The sequence below is a fragment of the Blennius ocellaris genome, assembly GCF_963422515.1.
Source record: "Blennius ocellaris genome assembly, chromosome: 6".
Lineage (NCBI taxonomy): Eukaryota > Metazoa > Chordata > Actinopteri > Blenniiformes > Blenniidae > Blennius > Blennius ocellaris.
Genome location: NC_137655.1, coordinates 12,489,087 through 12,506,518, shown reverse-complemented (window position 1 = coordinate 12,506,518; position 17,432 = coordinate 12,489,087). Strand labels below are relative to the sequence as shown.

The 17,432-nt window shown below is 41.5% G+C and overlaps 3 protein-coding genes across 3 annotated transcripts; 2 read left to right on the top strand and 1 right to left on the bottom strand.

Moving 5' to 3' along the window:
• Positions 1-703: 703 nt before the first annotated feature.
• LOC308131518 (tubulin alpha chain-like) lies at positions 704-6,137 on the bottom strand. Its single transcript, XM_080498261.1, has 4 exons — positions 6,010-6,137; positions 2,644-2,875; positions 2,264-2,412; positions 704-1,896 (listed from the first exon to the last, which is right to left on the bottom strand). The coding sequence occupies exons 1-4, from the start codon at positions 6,010-6,012 to the stop codon at positions 922-924; spliced, it is 1,359 nt and encodes a 452-aa protein (XP_080354387.1). The 5' UTR covers positions 6,013-6,137; the 3' UTR covers positions 704-921.
• A 3,295-nt stretch (positions 6,138-9,432) lies between these two features.
• Positions 9,433-11,216, top strand: LOC308131059 (tubulin alpha chain-like; the record flags this gene model as incomplete). Its single annotated transcript, XM_080497651.1, has 3 exons — positions 9,433-9,658; positions 10,013-10,161; positions 10,245-11,216. Exons 1-3 carry the CDS (start codon positions 9,538-9,540, stop codon positions 11,214-11,216), a joined length of 1,242 nt encoding a protein of 413 aa, XP_080353777.1. The 5' UTR covers positions 9,433-9,537.
• A 1,464-nt stretch (positions 11,217-12,680) lies between these two features.
• LOC308131058 (tubulin alpha chain) lies at positions 12,681-15,872 on the top strand. The gene is made up of 4 exons (XM_080497650.1): positions 12,681-12,698; positions 13,870-14,092; positions 14,440-14,588; positions 14,773-15,872. Exons 1-4 carry the CDS (start codon positions 12,696-12,698, stop codon positions 15,748-15,750), a joined length of 1,353 nt encoding a protein of 450 aa, XP_080353776.1. The 5' UTR covers positions 12,681-12,695; the 3' UTR covers positions 15,751-15,872.
• The last annotated feature ends 1,560 nt before the right edge of the window (positions 15,873-17,432 follow it).

Sequence of the window (17,432 nt, the reverse complement as noted above, 5' to 3'; positions counted from 1 at the left end):
GTAATAGTGGTATATACAGTGTACTGTGCGCCATATTTTTTCCTCAGCCACGCACTTCCGGAAAACAAAGCAGCGTCCCTTTAGTTGCCGAGCAACCACAGGAAACGGAGGCGGGATATAGCTTGGGACGAACCATTGGTTAGAGCTCGTAGGGATACATAAAGTTTAATTCAAACTGAAGATAGTGACTGCAGATTTTCTGAATTCCGTCGCTTTGCTGACGATGAATTTGCATTTTCCACAGTCTTTGGTCAAGGAGAAACTCACCGAAATAGACGGATGGCGCGTTCAAAGAATCCGATTGGCCCATGTGCCTCCTCTCAGTTGTCATTGGTTGCGACGAGTGACACTCGTAGTAAATCAAATGACCAATTAAAAACATCTGTCAGATTAAATTTGTTATTTATTTTACTTTCTTCCAGAAACATCTTATGAGTCTTTTATCCCGTCCCGGCTGAACTATTGGCGGTTAAGACCTTGGTTTAATTTAGAAACACATGACATAATTCCCGAGTTATGATTTCAAAGCTAAATAAAATACTTGCACTGCCTTACTTCCGTTCTTATTTTTGAATGCTGTAAAGCACTTTGATTGATGAAAGCACTAATGAAAATGACCCGAGAAACTTACCGCAGAACAACTGAACAAAAATTGTCTTTACATTTTTTTTTTGGAACCAGTTATGCAAAAGTGAAGCCAGTATATTTTCAGAAAGCATTTATTCGACATGGTTCAAAATTATACTCTTGCACATAGATGCATCTGTGAAACATAAAACCTTTGACAAAACCAAGAACTCAGGGCAGGCTTAAAAAATAAACAAAATTAAATGAGAATGCAAAAACTTCTGAAGAACACATGGGACATGCCTGAGTAAAAAGCAGGGACATTATATCCCTGCAAAAATAAATAGCTACATTTTAATATTCCTCTCCCTCCTCATCGTCGTCATACGAGTCAGCCCCCACCTCCTCATAATCCTTCTCGAGTGCAGCCATATCCTCTCTGGCCTCTGAGAACTCCCCCTCCTCCATTCCCTCTCCGACATACCAGTGGACAAAGGCTCTCTTGGCATACATGAGGTCAAACTTGTGGTCCAGTCGGGCCCAGGCCTCAGCGATGGCCGTGGTGTTGCTCAGCATGCACACAGCCCTCTGCACCTTGGCCAGGTCTCCTCCAGGAACCGCACTTGGAGGCTGGTAGTTGATGCCCACCTTGAAGCCTGTGGGGCACCAGTCCACAAACTGGATCGAACGTTTGGTCTTGATGGCAGCGATGGCAGTGTTGACATCTTTGGGCACCACATCACCACGATACAGCAGACAACAAGCCATGTATTTACCATGACGTGGATCACACTTCACCATCTGATTGGCTGGCTCAAAGCAGGCATTGGTGATCTCTGCAACAGACAACTGCTCATGGTAGGCCCTCTCAGCAGAGATGACCGGGGCATAGGTGGCCAGAGGGAAGTGGATACGAGGGTAGGGCACCAAGTTGGTTTGGAACTCTGTCAGGTCGACGTTCAGAGCTCCATCAAAGCGGAGGGAGGCCGTAATGGACGAGACAATCTGGCTGATAAGACGGTTGAGATTGGTATAGGAGGGTCGCTCAATATCAAGGTTCCTGCGGCAGATGTCATAGATGGCCTCATTGTCCACCATGAAGGCACAGTCAGAGTGCTCCAGGGTGGTATGGGTGGTCAGGATGGAGTTGTAAGGCTCCACCACTGCTGTGGAAACCTGAGGTGCTGGGTAGATGGCAAACTCAAGCTTGGACTTTTTACCAAAGTCAACAGAGAGTCTCTCCATCAGCAGGGAGGTGAAACCAGAACCAGTTCCTCCACCGAAGGAGTGGAAGATCAGGAAACCCTGAAGGCCAGTGCATTGGTCAGCCTGTAAATGCAAACACACAAAGTTTGACAAGGGAAAATATTAAAGTAATGCCAGTTTTCTCTATGGTTAGGTTATTTTACTGAAAGATTTATATCCAAAATGTAAATAATTCTTCAAATGGACACCAAGTTGTACATTATAATTCGGCTCCATTACAGAAAAACCCCCCCAAAAAAACTTGTTCAACACCTTCATAAAATGTGTGAATCTCATCAGCGGATGGCAAGTGATCTTTCAAAAGACAAAAGCTGCACAGACTTGTGTCACTCTTTCTACCCCCCACCAGAAGCCAGTGAAACAGCAGTCCAACATGGCAGAGGGGTTCAATCTATTCACTTGGAAATTTCTTTGCTATCCAAAGCCTTACCAATTTGCGGATCCTATCGAGAACAGAGTCAATGATCTCTTTTCCAATAGTGTAGTGTCCACGGGCATAGTTGTTGGCTGCATCCTCCTTTCCCGAGATCAGTTGCTCAGGATGAAAGAGCTGACGGTATGTTCCTGTTCGCACTTCATCTGTAAAACACATTTTTACATTTTTGATCAGATGTAAAACAATTCAACTGCTAATATGCAAATTACATGCATGGCTATATCATTATCAACACCTCACTCAGATGGCCTCATTCCAAAATGGAATATTGTAGTGGGCAACTAGCAATTGTCATTCCATTTCTCCTCTTACAGTGAAGAACACAACTCTTATTGCCACTGAATAATTAAATTCTGCATTTTTATAGTACTAACCAATGACAGTAGGCTCCAGGTCAACAAAGATTGCCCTGGGGACATACTTCCCAGCCCCAGTATCACTAAAGAATGTGGTGAAGGAGTCATCATGGGATTGTTTGGGAGCGTCCGGATTTGGGCTCCCCATGTGGCCATCTGGCTGGATGTTATGCTCCAGGCAGTAGAGCTCCCAGCAGGTGTTCCCCATTTGGACGCCAGCCTGGCCTACGTGTACGGAAATGCATTCACGCTGCAAGGAACAAAAAGAAAATTAGGAGAGAAGCTTAAAATTTTGCCTGAGAAGACGACATTCCTGACAAACATCTGTGCGTGTCATTCACTTTTTTGCCACTAGATGGAGACCGAGAGCTCATGAGAGGAAGATTACAGACTGAAACAAGCCAAACTAATTGCAGCAATCACTGGATCCAATGTGACTGCAAGGGTTGGATCATGAGCTGAAAATTAGGTCGACTTCAGAAAACCACAAAGCATTTGATAGGTGAGACACAACAACAAGACACCAGTGTGAACACCAAAGCAACCCTACAGTAGTCAAAACATCACACTTTCTTTACTCCATTGTGTGAATGCAGCTGGTCAAACACATCACAACATCCGTTTATAAAAAGGTGAACTTGGCTTCGACTTTGACAGTTTGGTGGAAAGTGGACTTGCTTTATCGTGAGGACAACAAAACACGTGACAAATGTATGCGTTACCACGAATATTTAAACCTGGAAAATTAAATATTCTTTGTCCTCAAGTATACCTGCACACAGCATTATGACTACAAGATCAGAAATGTCTATAATTGGCAAAGACTTCTATTTTTATATTTCACTCACATATCAGATGATGGCCAAGAGTGTAATGGAATTGGGTGAGTGATAAGTAACATTTTTCATACATAACAAGTTTCACTCACAGAAAATTATGCATTTTGATGCGCCAACTCTTCCCCCTTTACTCCTCCATCTTCCAAACATGACCGTCCCTTGACGTGCTTGCCGTTTCCAGGTCAGCAGAGCTGCAGCTATTTTGGGCTCCTCATGCTAACCTGACACCGAGCTGTAAAAGTTGTCTGTTCCCGTCAACACGGACGCATCAGCACCCCCAAAAAACAGCGACGGCACCCAGGTGGAACTTCACAACCCGATCTAATGAAATAACCTTTGGTCAAAAATATTTTGTGACTGGGCTGCTGAATTGTTGCACCACGTCAGGGTGTGTCTGTGTACGACAGAAACAAGGGCTTGTCTGAGCAGCCATACACCAATTTGGGAATCCAGTTTTGCTAGTACATAAAACTGAAGATGGAAACAGAGAGAATGCTGCCAGAGACAGATGGCAGGAGTGGAAACTTGTTTCATGACAAAAGACTGAAGTCAAGCTTTTCAGTTCAACTGGCATGAGAACAGAAGTCACCAACTGCCTACTTGTCATTCTGTAAATGCCACATATTTCAGAACGGAAGGATAGTTCTATTTACCGACATCCTGTACAATTCCAAACTGAAGTACCTGTCATGCGACAGGTATCATCATAAACATTCAGAAAAACATTAAAGCAGCCTGTATGCGTACATTGGACAGAATATATGAATACTGATCTAGACTAGCATAAACCAGTTCGGTAAAGACCCGCAAGATATGACTTCTGGAAAATGTAGTCATGCTACTTTAAAGAGGATTTATATTCAAAGCGTTTACCACTTGTAGATCATTGACTGTGTCCTGAATCTTCTGTAGATCATTGACCTCAATCTTTCCTCTTTGTACACCATAAAAGGTGTAATATGGACATGAACACCCAGAATGCAATACAGTTTGATAAGAAATTACAGAGAAGGTTGAGCCATCTGGAAGACAGGTGGAACTTTCATATTTTCTGTGGTATTGCGCAAGTGTGAAAGAGCCATTTTTTGGGGTGGAGCTGGCTGTGGTTTCCCTTCAGGTTGATGTTGGATTTTTGTTGGGGTTTTTTTTTACACTGTAGAAAAAAAATATGAAGGCATCAGCTGCTATAGTTCAAAACCCACAAGCTAAAATTGAAAAGCTTACCAACAGGTTTGTGTGTTCCATCTTGCTCAGTGAGGAAATATAATGCATCATACTGCAATTACTGATGTTGTGAAACTTACCAAGAATACACAGACATCAGAATTCTATGTTCAATGTTATGCACCGTGTACCAATACAGATTGTGTCCCTTAAATACAACCATTTTTAGACATTTTCATTCAACTCTTTTGGACATATACATTCATTTAGAACCAGCCATCTGGTTAACAAAAAAAAAAAAAAACCCAGTGTAGTTTCAGGATTATAAAAGGTGATAATAAGGACTAATAAAACACTGCTAGCTGGGCGGGTATAGTTTTAAAAGTGCTCAGAACACAATGATAATATTTGTTTTTATATAAACAGGACTGACAGGGCTTGCAAGCTGTGTTGATCTAAGCCAGTGCAAACAGAACACAGGGTCAGTGTGTTCACCACCTCAAGTTCCTGTCGAAGAAACGTACAACTAAAAACAATTAAATGTAATAACTTCAGGATTCACAGCAACGTATTGAAGACGAGTGTCGATTCAATTGTTTTATTCTAGTGAATATTATTTGAACCTACACTTAGTTGCAAGCAGTGTGTCAAGACTGTTTGAATTTAGGAGGGAAATTTTTCCCCCCACTTGCCTTACGGGATAACTTGTCTCAAACTGAACTGACTTGTTGTCAGATGCACTACAAGACACACCTAAATTCCTCACAAGTCCGTTTTTCTCCACGCCCAAAGTCAGGAAGTACACCTTCAATGGCTAACAGGGAGACATGAGTGAACACTTACATTTTAACATAAGTACAGAGCTGTTTTAATGAATAAAAGTACATATATTGCGTAATTTCTATCTTTAAACTCATCTGCTAAAAGCATGAATCTAATCAACACCACGTGCAGGTTTAGGGCAGCAGCCAGATTAGAGCAAAATCTATTTCTGACAGGGCTCTGCTGCAGGGGAAAAGGCCTCAGGGGGAGAACAGCAAGAAACCTGACACATTTACATACTGGACATCGTATGTCGGGGGGGGGGGGGGGGGGGTGCGTCACACACACACACACACACACACACACACACACACACACACACACACACACACACACACACACACACACACACACACACACACACACACACACACACACACACACACACACACACACACACACACACACACACACACACACACACACACACACACACGCGCGCACACAAAACAAATTAAAACAAAAAACAAACAAAAAAAACCCATTACGCGCACACAAACAACTGAAGGGACTTTGACCTGAAAAAGTCCCTTCAGTCAGCTGGCACAATCATACTCACCATTGTGGAAGTCTTTGTAGCTTTTGGCAGAGAAGACAAGAGTAACTTTGAGGTGATTTAAAACAAGTGCGCAGCCCTCACAGATACCTTCAATGTGGTCCCAGTGAGTAAGAGATACCAGGTGGGCGAGAGCCAACATGCTTTATCCTCCTGCAAGCCACGCCCACCTGTGGCGTGGGTGCCACGCGCTGCTGTCTGCGCTGCTGCGTTCATGGGACTGGGAATTTGGAAAGTTACAAATGTGGAAAGGTCCTTGTTGTTCACATGACAACGAACCAGCATCATGGCCGCCTCCACTGCTGCTGCCTTAAACAGTCTTAAACCCCAAGAGAGAGAGAGAGAGAAAAAGACAAATTAGCTCATCGACACATTAGTCATCAATAATATTAAGCTTGGGTGATACAATATATGTTCACATTCATGCAAATTCACCATATAGCTATTGCATTTCCTATTTTTGCACAGAAAAGTAATAAACAAAGTCAGAGTAGTTCAAACTTGTCCCATGGTAGAGAATAGGGTTGGGCAACTTTAATTCTTGTGGATGTTAATTCAATGTAGATTTATTACTGATATCATTATGATTTTAGACATACCAATGCAATAATGGTAACATGCAAACATGCAAACTCCACACAGAAAGGCCTATTTGAACCTATGGCATGCTCACTGTGAAGCAGGAGCACTGACAATTGCTCTACCTTGCATCCATTTGTTGTGGATGTCCATTTAAATTCAATTTCCATGTGTTATTAATTTGATAGTAGTTAAATATGCCATATGTGATAAGCTTTTGATGTTGATGTGCTTTGACATTTGGACTTATTACATGTATAGTTTTTCCATCCAGTTTTGCGTAGCTGTTCCCAATATTAACCAGATGCATCTGAACTCCCACTTATATGCATTTTACACATGCATCTAAGTATCTGCAATTATCACTAACAATGTTTCAGAAGTGGATCATATTGTTGACTGTTGTTTTTCTTTTTCTAATTTTTTTAATTCCCTGTTTTTTGTGCTTCTGACTTATTATCTGTTGCCACCAAGTAGGATAACGTTAAAATAGTTAAGCACAAAACTATTGGTTGTCACCACAACTTAAGGCTGCAGGGCTTCATCCAATTGGCCAAAAAGGTTGTAATGTAAACCTTGAGTGTACACTACATGGAAACAAACTGCAATTTACTCAGCCTTTCGCAACGTTTCCTCAAACTGCAAATGTTGATATTGTTGGGAATTTGTGATAATCATTGCTCAAAAAATAAATGGAACACCAAAACAGGTCAATAATCACATGGATTGTTCAAATTTCTTAGTGCAGCAAAAACCGCCCCGGTGCACTGCAGTGGTAAAAGTGACTCAACCTAACACAGAAAAGTTTCTTTGTTTGGTCATGGTCAGTGAGTTCGGTCGGTTTTCTCGGGTTTACGAGATGAACTCTTCCGACATTATATGGCATATGGTGGTAATTCTACATTTTAAACACTGGAGGTCGCAGTTTCTTCGCCACGAGTCCCTTCGTCATGTCTCATGTAAACCGTTCTTCACCACCACAATGAGTCTTTCAGAATTATTGGTATTTATGCCACTAAACTCGAACTACTAACTCCGTTTCTTCTTAAAAAACGATATATATGCTCTCAGCCTGTCGTGGACTAGACAGTCTCATCGTTTTTAAAGTTTGATATATCTGTTAAATTAAATGAAGAAGTGAAAATTATTTATTTATGTACTGGTTTTCTCTATCTGTATCTCCTTGGAGAAACATCATTATCTGCCATCAGTCTGTGAGTGAAAAGTTCAAACTGTACAGTGGAGGGAACTTACATCAAACAATGGAAGTAGGTCATGGCTTTCTGTCTCAGGCAACACCTCTGAGGGCAAAATAAAAAGGAAAGGAGTTAGGTGTGTGCTTTCCTCATTATTTTTCAGCTTACTATTAAAACGAATTAATTATTTGATAAATGTTCCCTTTGCATCTTCTGCAAATTCTGAGCTCAGGTATTACTATTAAAGCCCCCGTTTGGAAAGTTGTTCAACCTGTTTTAGACATCACAAAGTGGTAGGGTGTTCCTGCCTCATCATGAACACGTCCACACTTTTAACACAAATGGCTTAAGGACTCAACTATCTGAATGGAAATTATATGCTTGGTTGGAAATGATTGGTTTTTTTACTCATTTGATGAGAACTAAATGGCTGGCAGTTATCTTTCACAAAATGTAGTCATGTGGTGTCTTATTCAAATGGACTGTTCTTTTCTTCCCTGGACATGAAAGGGACAAACTCAGGAAGAGAAGTGGGTTTCATACTTACACACACATTGGCCCCTCATTAGGTGCCTGTATTTAGAGATAATTATAATAGTCTCGTGCACCGAGACGCTCAAAACTGTAAACAACAACTTATAGCAATGTACATATAGATTAGACAAAACCACTTTAAAGTCCATAGAAAACTTAGTACTAAATTACTTTGCCAGGTGAGTGTGTATTATATAATACTGTGTATTACATAATTCAGCAATGAGTCTGCTTGAAGGTCACTGTACAATATATGTAGACAAACTGTTATTGTGGCTGGCACTCAAGTCTCACGGCAAGAGTCTCCCCTGATGGAGTCCAGTTGCGGTTCTTTCTGCGATGAGTTTGCATGTTCGCCTTATCTGGCTGTTTTCTGTGGGTATTAGAGTTTCCAATCACTGTCTAAAAACATGTGATTGAGGCTAGATGGTCACTCTAATTTGTTGTTAATTGTTCATTTTAATTGTTATTGTTTAAATATTTGATTATAAACACTACTTTATCTTGTCTACTTTAATTTCCTATAGGTCACTGACAATAAGGCTTAATCAAATTATAATTCTTATTAACGATCACACTTGAATTTAAAACCCTTATTTGAAACTTCTCATCTCATTGGTGGCTTCACCCCTGCTTTCTGAAATATGAGCCGTATACACACAAGTACAAAAAAATCATGCACAATGACTAGGGTGGTGACCTCCTTTTGCATTGTGAGTTTGTCTGTCAAGCGAACGATCTTATCCTGGTCTCATCATTAGGTTCTCTGATTACAGCTCAGATCAAATCACTGTTCACCTTAAGCTACAGGTCTATAAAGGCTGAGGAGCAAAGCTGTCTCGAGCACTTCATCTTCTTACCGATACCTGGATATTGGAAAAGAGAGATTAATCATGGTGAGTTTACCAGTGTTAAACTTTCCTATGAGAGCATACTTTGGTATTTATTATTAATGTTTGGATTGGATTGACATTTAGTTGTTTTTTTTCTATTTTTTGTAGATTTATCAAATTTAAGTTTTTTTTAATCAGAATCTGTATTGATCCATGATCATCTGCTGAATGATTACTGGAAAAAAGTGCTTTTTTGTAATTTTACCTATGTCATTCGCTTTCTGCAGCGTGAATGTATCTCTATTCATGTGGGCCAAGCTGGGGCTCAGATTGGTAATGCATGCTGGGAGCTATACTGCTTGGAGCATGGGATCCAGCCAAATGGACAGATGCCCTCTGAAAAGATTACTAGAGGAGGAGATGACTCCTTCAACACCTTCTTCAGTGAGACTGGAGCAGGAAAGCATGTTCCTCGGGCAATCTTCGTTGACCTGGAGCCCACCGTCATCGGTCAGTACATATAGTAATGGGTTAAAAATTCCAAATCTGTTTAGGGAATAATTTCAATTCACAGATGAAATACAGACAGGAACCTACCCTCAGCTGTTCCACCCTGATCATTTTTCCCAAAACTGAGTATTTGATACATTTATGCATTTTCTTTAGTTGAAAATAAACTATATTGTCACATGATTGTATATCATCTGTGTTTGTTATTTTTTTCAATAAAAATAACATTTCATTACTGTAAATGTAAGACAAGCATGACAATGACTTTGATATTGTGGGATCATTTGTACAAAAAATAAGTTCAACGCCAGGATTACTGGTTCAATACAGTTCTTTTGTTTCATTGTTGTCCAGATGAAGTACGTACAGGAACTTACCGTCAGCTGTTCCACCCTGAGCAGCTGATCACAGGAAAAGAGGATGCTGCCAACAACTACGCCCGTGGACACTACACCATTGGCAAGGAGATCATTGATCTTGTTCTAGACAGGACTCGCAAACTGGTGAGTGTGCATAAAACTGACATGAGCACATCTTTAACTTGCTTTAATTTTTAATGAATGTTTTACTGATGTTCCATTTACAGGCTGACCAATGCACTGGCCTTCAGGGTTTCCTGATCTTCCACTCCTTCGGTGGAGGAACTGGTTCTGGTTTCACCTCCCTGCTGATGGAAAGACTCTCTGTTGATTATGGTAAAAAGTCCAAGCTTGAGTTTGCCATCTACCCAGCACCCCAGGTTTCCACAGCAGTGGTGGAGCCTTACAACTCCATCCTGACCACCCATACCACCCTGGAGCACTCTGACTGTGCCTTCATGGTGGACAATGAGGCCATCTATGACATCTGCCGCAGGAACCTGGACATCGAGAGACCAACCTACACCAACCTGAACAGGCTCATTGGCCAGATTGTCTCGTCTATTACGGCCTCCCTCCGCTTTGATGGAGCTCTGAACGTCGACCTGACAGAGTTTCAAACCAACTTGGTGCCCTACCCTCGTATCCACTTCCCTCTGGCCACCTATGCCCCGGTCATCTCTGCTGAGAAAGCCTACCATGAGCAGCTGTCTGTGGCTGACATCACCAACACCTGCTTTGAGCCAGCCAATCAGATGGTGAAGTGTGATCCACGCCATGGTAAATACATGGCCTGTTGTCTGCTGTATCGCGGTGATGTGGTGCCCAAAGATGTCAACTCTGCCATCGCTGCCATCAAGACCAAACGTTCGATCCAGTTTGTGGATTGGTGCCCCACAGGCTTCAAGGTGGGCATCAACTACCAGCCTCCAACTGTGGTTCCTGGAGGAGACCTGGCCAAGGTGCAGAGGGCTGTGTGCATGCTGAGCAACACCACGGCCATCGCTGAAGCCTGGGCCCGACTGGACCACAAGTTTGACCTCATGTATGCCAAGAGAGCCTTTGTCCACTGGTATGTCGGAGAGGGAATGGAGGAGGGGGAGTTTGCAGAAGCGAGGGAAGACATGGCTGCTCTGGAGAAAGATTATGAAGAGGTGGGAGCTGATAATATAGAGGAGGATGAAGGAGAAGAATACTAACTTTTGTAGATCCTGCATTAACCACCAATAACAAGTTGATTAATTTCTAGGTGTACTATAGGGTGTTTAGCTTTTTCTAGTGAAAGAACACGTACCAAATATGTTATCGCATCAACTAAACTAAAGGTCAATAATTCCATGAGTATTTCATTATAATCAGTTGTAACAGTGTCATTCAAAAATGCACATTAGGATTCAAAGTGAGAAAAGCTCTAAACTCTCTTCTTTCTTCTGGCAGGCCTTGAAACTTAAAACCAAGCCCTCTCTTCTGTGCACCTCCCCCAATATCCTCTCTCTGGCTCTCTCTCTTTCTCTCCTCCCCTCTCTCTCTCTCTCTCTCTCTCTCTCTCTCTCTCTCTCTCTCTCTCTCTCTCTCTCTCTCTCTCTCTTTCTATCTCTCTCTCCCATGAGGAATGTAAGTTATGAAAGGGCTCCTATGTTAGTTTCTATATGTCATTCAGTTGTGGCTCTGCGAGAACAAGAGCGAGGGAAAAGAATTGACGAAACCACTGACTGGTGGTGTTTGTGTAGCTCATACTCAGACAGTGGCTTGTAGCAACAATAAGATCCTGATTATGCATGAATCGATGGGCTGTCATTTGAGCAAGGCTCTTTATACCGGTAAGTTGTACCCAGAGGAGAGAAAACATGACTTCACAATTTGTCGGAAACTATTTTCCCAACAGTTGCTTTTCTAATGTTTGTCTGGGTTTTCTGGATTAAAAAATGTACTGAAATTGTCATCTTTTCCATATCATTTAATTTGATGCCTTTTTTTGGTATTTTCAATCAGAAGTTGTGACCATTCTTATTTATGAGCTAACGTCTCCCATCCATAAAACATTTGTTTTTTACATTTTAGGTTTGGAATAAAACATTTAACTGGCCATCTGTTCAATAAACCTCCCCATTGTGTGTGATTATTCAATAATTTTTTTCCACACAGACAGGGTGGATTGTGTGTGTTGGTAGATGTGTGGGTACAGATGCATACATGCAATAAGCATTACTCTGTGCCTAAAGTCAGCATATGAACATTGAGGATAATGGAGCAAACAATTTGTTTGAATGCATTCATTAAATGACAAGAATTATCTCACCGATTCAAGGTTTTGTGCATCTCCTTTTGATCTTTGACTGGAGCTCCAGTGGCTACATACACAATACACAAATACAAGAGAAGACGTATTTAAGTGTTTTTCCTAAAACAAAGGTCTAATCTTTAACTGAAAGATAAAAGCAGACAAATGTAGGAGCAGATAAAGAGTCAGTCAGGCACTTTTTAGGGACTTCCCTCGTCTTCTTTTTTTTTAACGGCGACTCACTCATGCCACGGTCAGAGCTGTGCAGCTGCTTGCTGTGGTTTACTGCCTGCCCCCTCCACATCCTTGCGTATATATAAGGTCTGACTCTCCCTCTCCTCTTCACTTTTGCCTTGTGTCTCAATCCTACACGTCGGTCGAAGGACAAACAGACAAAATGGTGAGTAACAGGCTTTCTGATGACAAAACCTTGAAATGAGCATCGTCTGTCTGCCTTTCAAGCATTCTCTTGTCTTTGTTTCTTGGTATGAGATGGATTAAATATCATATCAGGCCCTCTCTTATGCCCATGAGGCCTTTACTGCAGAGGGAGTTAAAAGTTAATGATACAAAAAAAGTTGTTTTCTATTCAATGGCTGTCATCTTGAGCTGGGTTTGTGCAGTAAAACTTTTATGGCCAGTCCTTTTGAGAATGAAGAAACAGGCATGGACCGATATGCTTACTTATAAGGAAGACATGTCCGATCTGCTCTACTGAACAAACTGGGTCAGATGTACTCGTCATGTGTTTGTTGAGGAAATGCAGTTTTCATGACAAAGAATGCATGAGCTGAGCAATCGTGGCAGTGGGGGGATGGATAGAAAGAAGAGAGAAAAGAGGAGTGGTCTGGCCTCAGCAGTATGAGGTAGTTGGCAGCCATTTTGCAGCTGTTAGGAGTTTTTGGTTTGAGCGATGTGGAGAGAGAGGGGAGGGGGGGGTGAGAGGGAGAGAGACACATCCCTATGCGTTACATAGCACTACGCGGTTGGACAGGATGAGGGAGGAGAGAGACACAAAAGGGGAGGGGATGAGCAAAGGGAGGAGATACAGGATGAAGTCGGGGTGAGGTTTTTTTCCAGTCTTTTTGAAGCATACCCTTCATATCTTCAAAATGATATCGTCCATTTTTTTAAATACCAATGAAACTAACTCCTACTGTAGTAAAAATGAAGCATTATTCCTTTATTGTACATATTATACCCTTTGTTTCTACAGGAACTTCCAACAGTCTAGACTCTTGATCTCAAGCAACCATATCTGTTTTCACTCATATATTGTTTTATACCGACAAAGAGTTCACTGTTCTGTTGTAACGCATTTTAATAGAGATATGGGCCCCATAGATCACTGATAATCAATAAATGATGTCCTGTATTTCTTTGTTGATATTCATCAACATACAGTGCAAAACGCCACAATTATTGACACACTAGTCAATGATAATCCAGTTATCTCAAAGATATCTATGTTTTTAGGGCCAAGTAATCCTTCTTCAGTATTACTGTTGGGATGAAAATATTAGTCATCATTCTCATTCAAGTAACTTCTCTTTTGTTTCTTTTCCCCCCAGCGTGAGTGTATTTCTATGCATGTCGGCCAAGCCGGAGCCCAGATGGGCAATGCATGCTGGGAGCTGTACTGCCTGGAGCATGGGATCCAGCCAGACGGACAGATGCCCTCAGACAAGACTATTGGGGGAGGAGATGACTCCTTCAACACCTTTTTCAGTGAGACTGGAGCAGGAAAGCATGTTCCCAGGGCAATCTTTGTCGACCTGGAGCCCACTGTCATTGGTGAGTCATCTGTAAAATTGAATAAACTATCTTGTATATTGACAAAAATATGAAAGTATTTTGAAGATCAGTTTTACACTCATTTGGGGAAATTTCATATACAATTTCATATCATATATATTTGATATTTATCTATGTTGGACAGTCAATGTTTTATAAAGCATAAATACTGGTTTCTTTTGGTTTGCAGCACTGTATGTATACTGATGATGCACGTATAGTTTAATCAGAATGGGACTGATTTAGTTTTTCTCCACTTTACTTACAAATGTAATGTGTGCTATATTGACATTCTGAAGTTGTGGTTAACAATTCCTAATTTGTTTTCGGAATAATTCAATTCACAGACGAAGTGCGTACAGGAACCTACCGTCAGCTGTTCCACCCTGAGCAGCTGATCACAGGAAAAGAGGATGCTGCCAACAACTACGCCCGTGGACACTACACCATTGGCAAGGAGATCATTGATCTTGTTTTGGACAGGACTCGCAAACTGGTGAGTTTAGTATTATCATTTTCTGGGACCTGCTCCAGCGCTCCACAACCCTGATATGGAGAAGCGAGATAAGAGATGGATGGATGGATCAACAAGTTTCACATTTGACTCAAGCTCTTTAAATTGCATTTTAGTGAAGGTTGGGAATAAGTGAAGCATTAAATCATAACTTCTTGTTTTACAGGCTGACCAATGCACTGGCCTTCAGGGTTTCCTGATCTTCCACTCCTTCGGTGGAGGAACTGGTTCTGGTTTCACCTCCCTGCTGATGGAGAGACTCTCTGTTGATTATGGGAAAAAATCTAAACTTGAGTTTGCCGTCTACCCAGCACCTCAGGTTTCCACAGCAGTGGTGGAGCCTTACAACTCCATCCTGACCACCCATACCACCTTGGAGCACTCTGACTGTGCCTTCATGGTGGACAATGAGGCCATCTATGATATCTGCCGCAGGAACCTTGACATTGACAGACCAACCTACACCAACCTGAACAGGCTCATTGGCCAGATTGTCTCGTCCATTACGGCCTCCCTCCGCTTTGATGGAGCTCTGAACGTCGACCTGACAGAGTTTCAAACCAACTTGGTGCCCTACCCTCGTATCCACTTTCCTCTGGCCACCTATGCCCCGGTCATCTCTGCTGAGAAAGCCTACCATGAGCAGCTGTCTGTGGCTGACATCACCAATGCCTGCTTTGAGCCAGCCAATCAGATGGTGAAGTGTGATCCACGCCATGGTAAATACATGGCTTGTTGTCTGCTGTATCGTGGTGATGTGGTGCCCAAAGATGTCAACTCTGCCATCGCTGCCATCAAGACCAAACGTACCATCCAGTTTGTGGATTGGTGCCCCACAGGCTTCAAGGTGGGCATCAACTACCAGCCTCCAACTGTGGTTCCTGGAGGAGACCTGGCCAAGGTGCAGAGGGCTGTGTGCATGCTGAGCAACACCACGGCCATCGCTGAGGCCTGGGCCCGACTGGACCACAAGTTTGACCTCATGTATGCCAAGAGAGCCTTTGTCCACTGGTATGTCGGAGAGGGAATGGAGGAGGGGGAGTTCTCAGAGGCCAGAGAGGATATGGCTGCACTCGAGAAGGATTATGAGGAGGTGGGCACTGACAGCATGGGAGAAGAAGATGAAGAGGGAGAGGAGTACTGAAGGGTCACACATCATCGCACATTCCAAAAAAGGTTCTGAAAAATAGCACATTCCCAGAAACAATGTGATAATCTGTGATGATGTTGTGTCAGTGCTATCAATAAAAGTTCTGTTCAACCTTTCGAGTGGAGTTGTGAATGTTCTTTAAGTGTCCCACTATAGACAGTTTGTTGTTCAATCATACCCCACTGTTAATCAAGCATAGATGCTGTATGTGGGAGGTTAATGGCACCTTTCCTACAATCTAATGAAGTTTTCATTCAAACTTTATAATTGTGAAAAACTATAGGACTCTCGGAACCATGAAGCAAAAGTGATCATAGATAATTCATTGTACAGTAAGATGTATTTATTTTTTTGCAGTTGCCCATTGACATGCAGGACTTTACATTATTTTAGGCTCCATTTCACTCACATATAATTTATAAATGTACTGTCCTTATCCAGTTACTTGCTTTTAATTAACATACGTTAGTGGTGTCAACATTAACTGAAAATCATCTTCTTGTAGTTACTTCTTTAGACCAGCAGATGACAGCAATGAGAACAATAAGTGAAAAGTTCATACAGTTCAGTATTACAATAGTGATCTGTGATTAATTCTGTAGCCTCATTCATCTGAGTATGATGTATTGGACTTGAGAAAAACAGGGGATAGGGCCCTCAATGTTATCCAGAAAGAATGAGTCACATTGCATAGCTTAATCTAGATAGGTTAAGAGGCTTAGCCATGCTAACCACCAGACACTGTCCAAATAACTATGAACTCATCATCATGCGACCCTGGAGTGATTCCACTAATGACTCACAATCTGGCCCAGGCTTCTGGAAACGAATTAAATGAGTGAAATGGGAACATAATGGATAACTTGTCATTGTTTATAAAGTGATTATAATGTAGGTCTGTAAAGTATCAGATAAAAAAATTAGATTCAATATTTGATAAGATTGTTTTTGTTTGAAACATACTCACACTTGTAAGACAGTGAAATGCAGTAACTGTCAACAATGCTCTACAGCCACAAATATCAAATGGCACAAAAGTATAAAATATTAAAAAAGACACAAAATTTGAAAAAAAACTAAACAGAACTAGATAAAACCATTATGTCAGAGAAATATTAAATGAGTTGAGAAAAATGTTTGTATAATAGTGATGCTGTTAGCTCCCCAATTAAGAAAACATATGCAGAAATATGGGTATTGTCCTCAGGTTTGATTTTGTGAGCTATTAGTTCTATTAGCGTTGTTTTAAATGTGTAGCACCTTTCCCTTTTTCAGGAATTTTGCCCCTCTGGGGTTGTAAAATAAATTTATGGGGTTCAGCAGGAATAACTACAAGATATTTCATATTCAAAGCATCTCAACAACCTCATTAGTTGTTTAGATACGGTGAACCACAGACACTTTCTGAAGTGAAAAGCAGGACGTTTGCATTTAGCTAAAGATTCCAACTTGATGTGAGAAAAAGAATGTGTTAAGCAGTGGGATGTGCATCTCTATGCTATGTGTTTCAAATTTCCACACTCAAATTTTGCTAGAAATTCCATATCCCCAGGAAGGCAGCACAACTTTAAGTTGTAAGTGTTCTGCTGGAGTCATGTGGAATTAACAGCTCTTTAAAATGTGATGTAGCCTGGCTGGGAATAACTGGCCTCAAAACCCTATTTGCTCAGACTTTC

Bases quoted from the DNA above. Each gene is read 5' to 3' on its own strand.
- LOC308131058 (XM_080497650.1), top strand. The intron at 14,093-14,439 runs GTGAGTCATCTG...TTCAATTCACAG, and splicing joins CCTGGAGCCCACTGTCATTG to ACGAAGTGCGTACAGGAACC. The intron at 14,589-14,772 runs GTGAGTTTAGTA...CTTGTTTTACAG, and splicing joins TGGACAGGACTCGCAAACTG to GCTGACCAATGCACTGGCCT.
- LOC308131518 (XM_080498261.1), bottom strand. The intron at 2,413-2,643 runs GTTAGTACTATA...TGTGTTTTACAG, and splicing joins CCTGGAGCCTACTGTCATTG to ATGAAGTGCGAACAGGAACA. The intron at 1,897-2,263 runs GTAAGGCTTTGG...TTGCATTTACAG, and splicing joins TCGATAGGATCCGCAAATTG to GCTGACCAATGCACTGGCCT.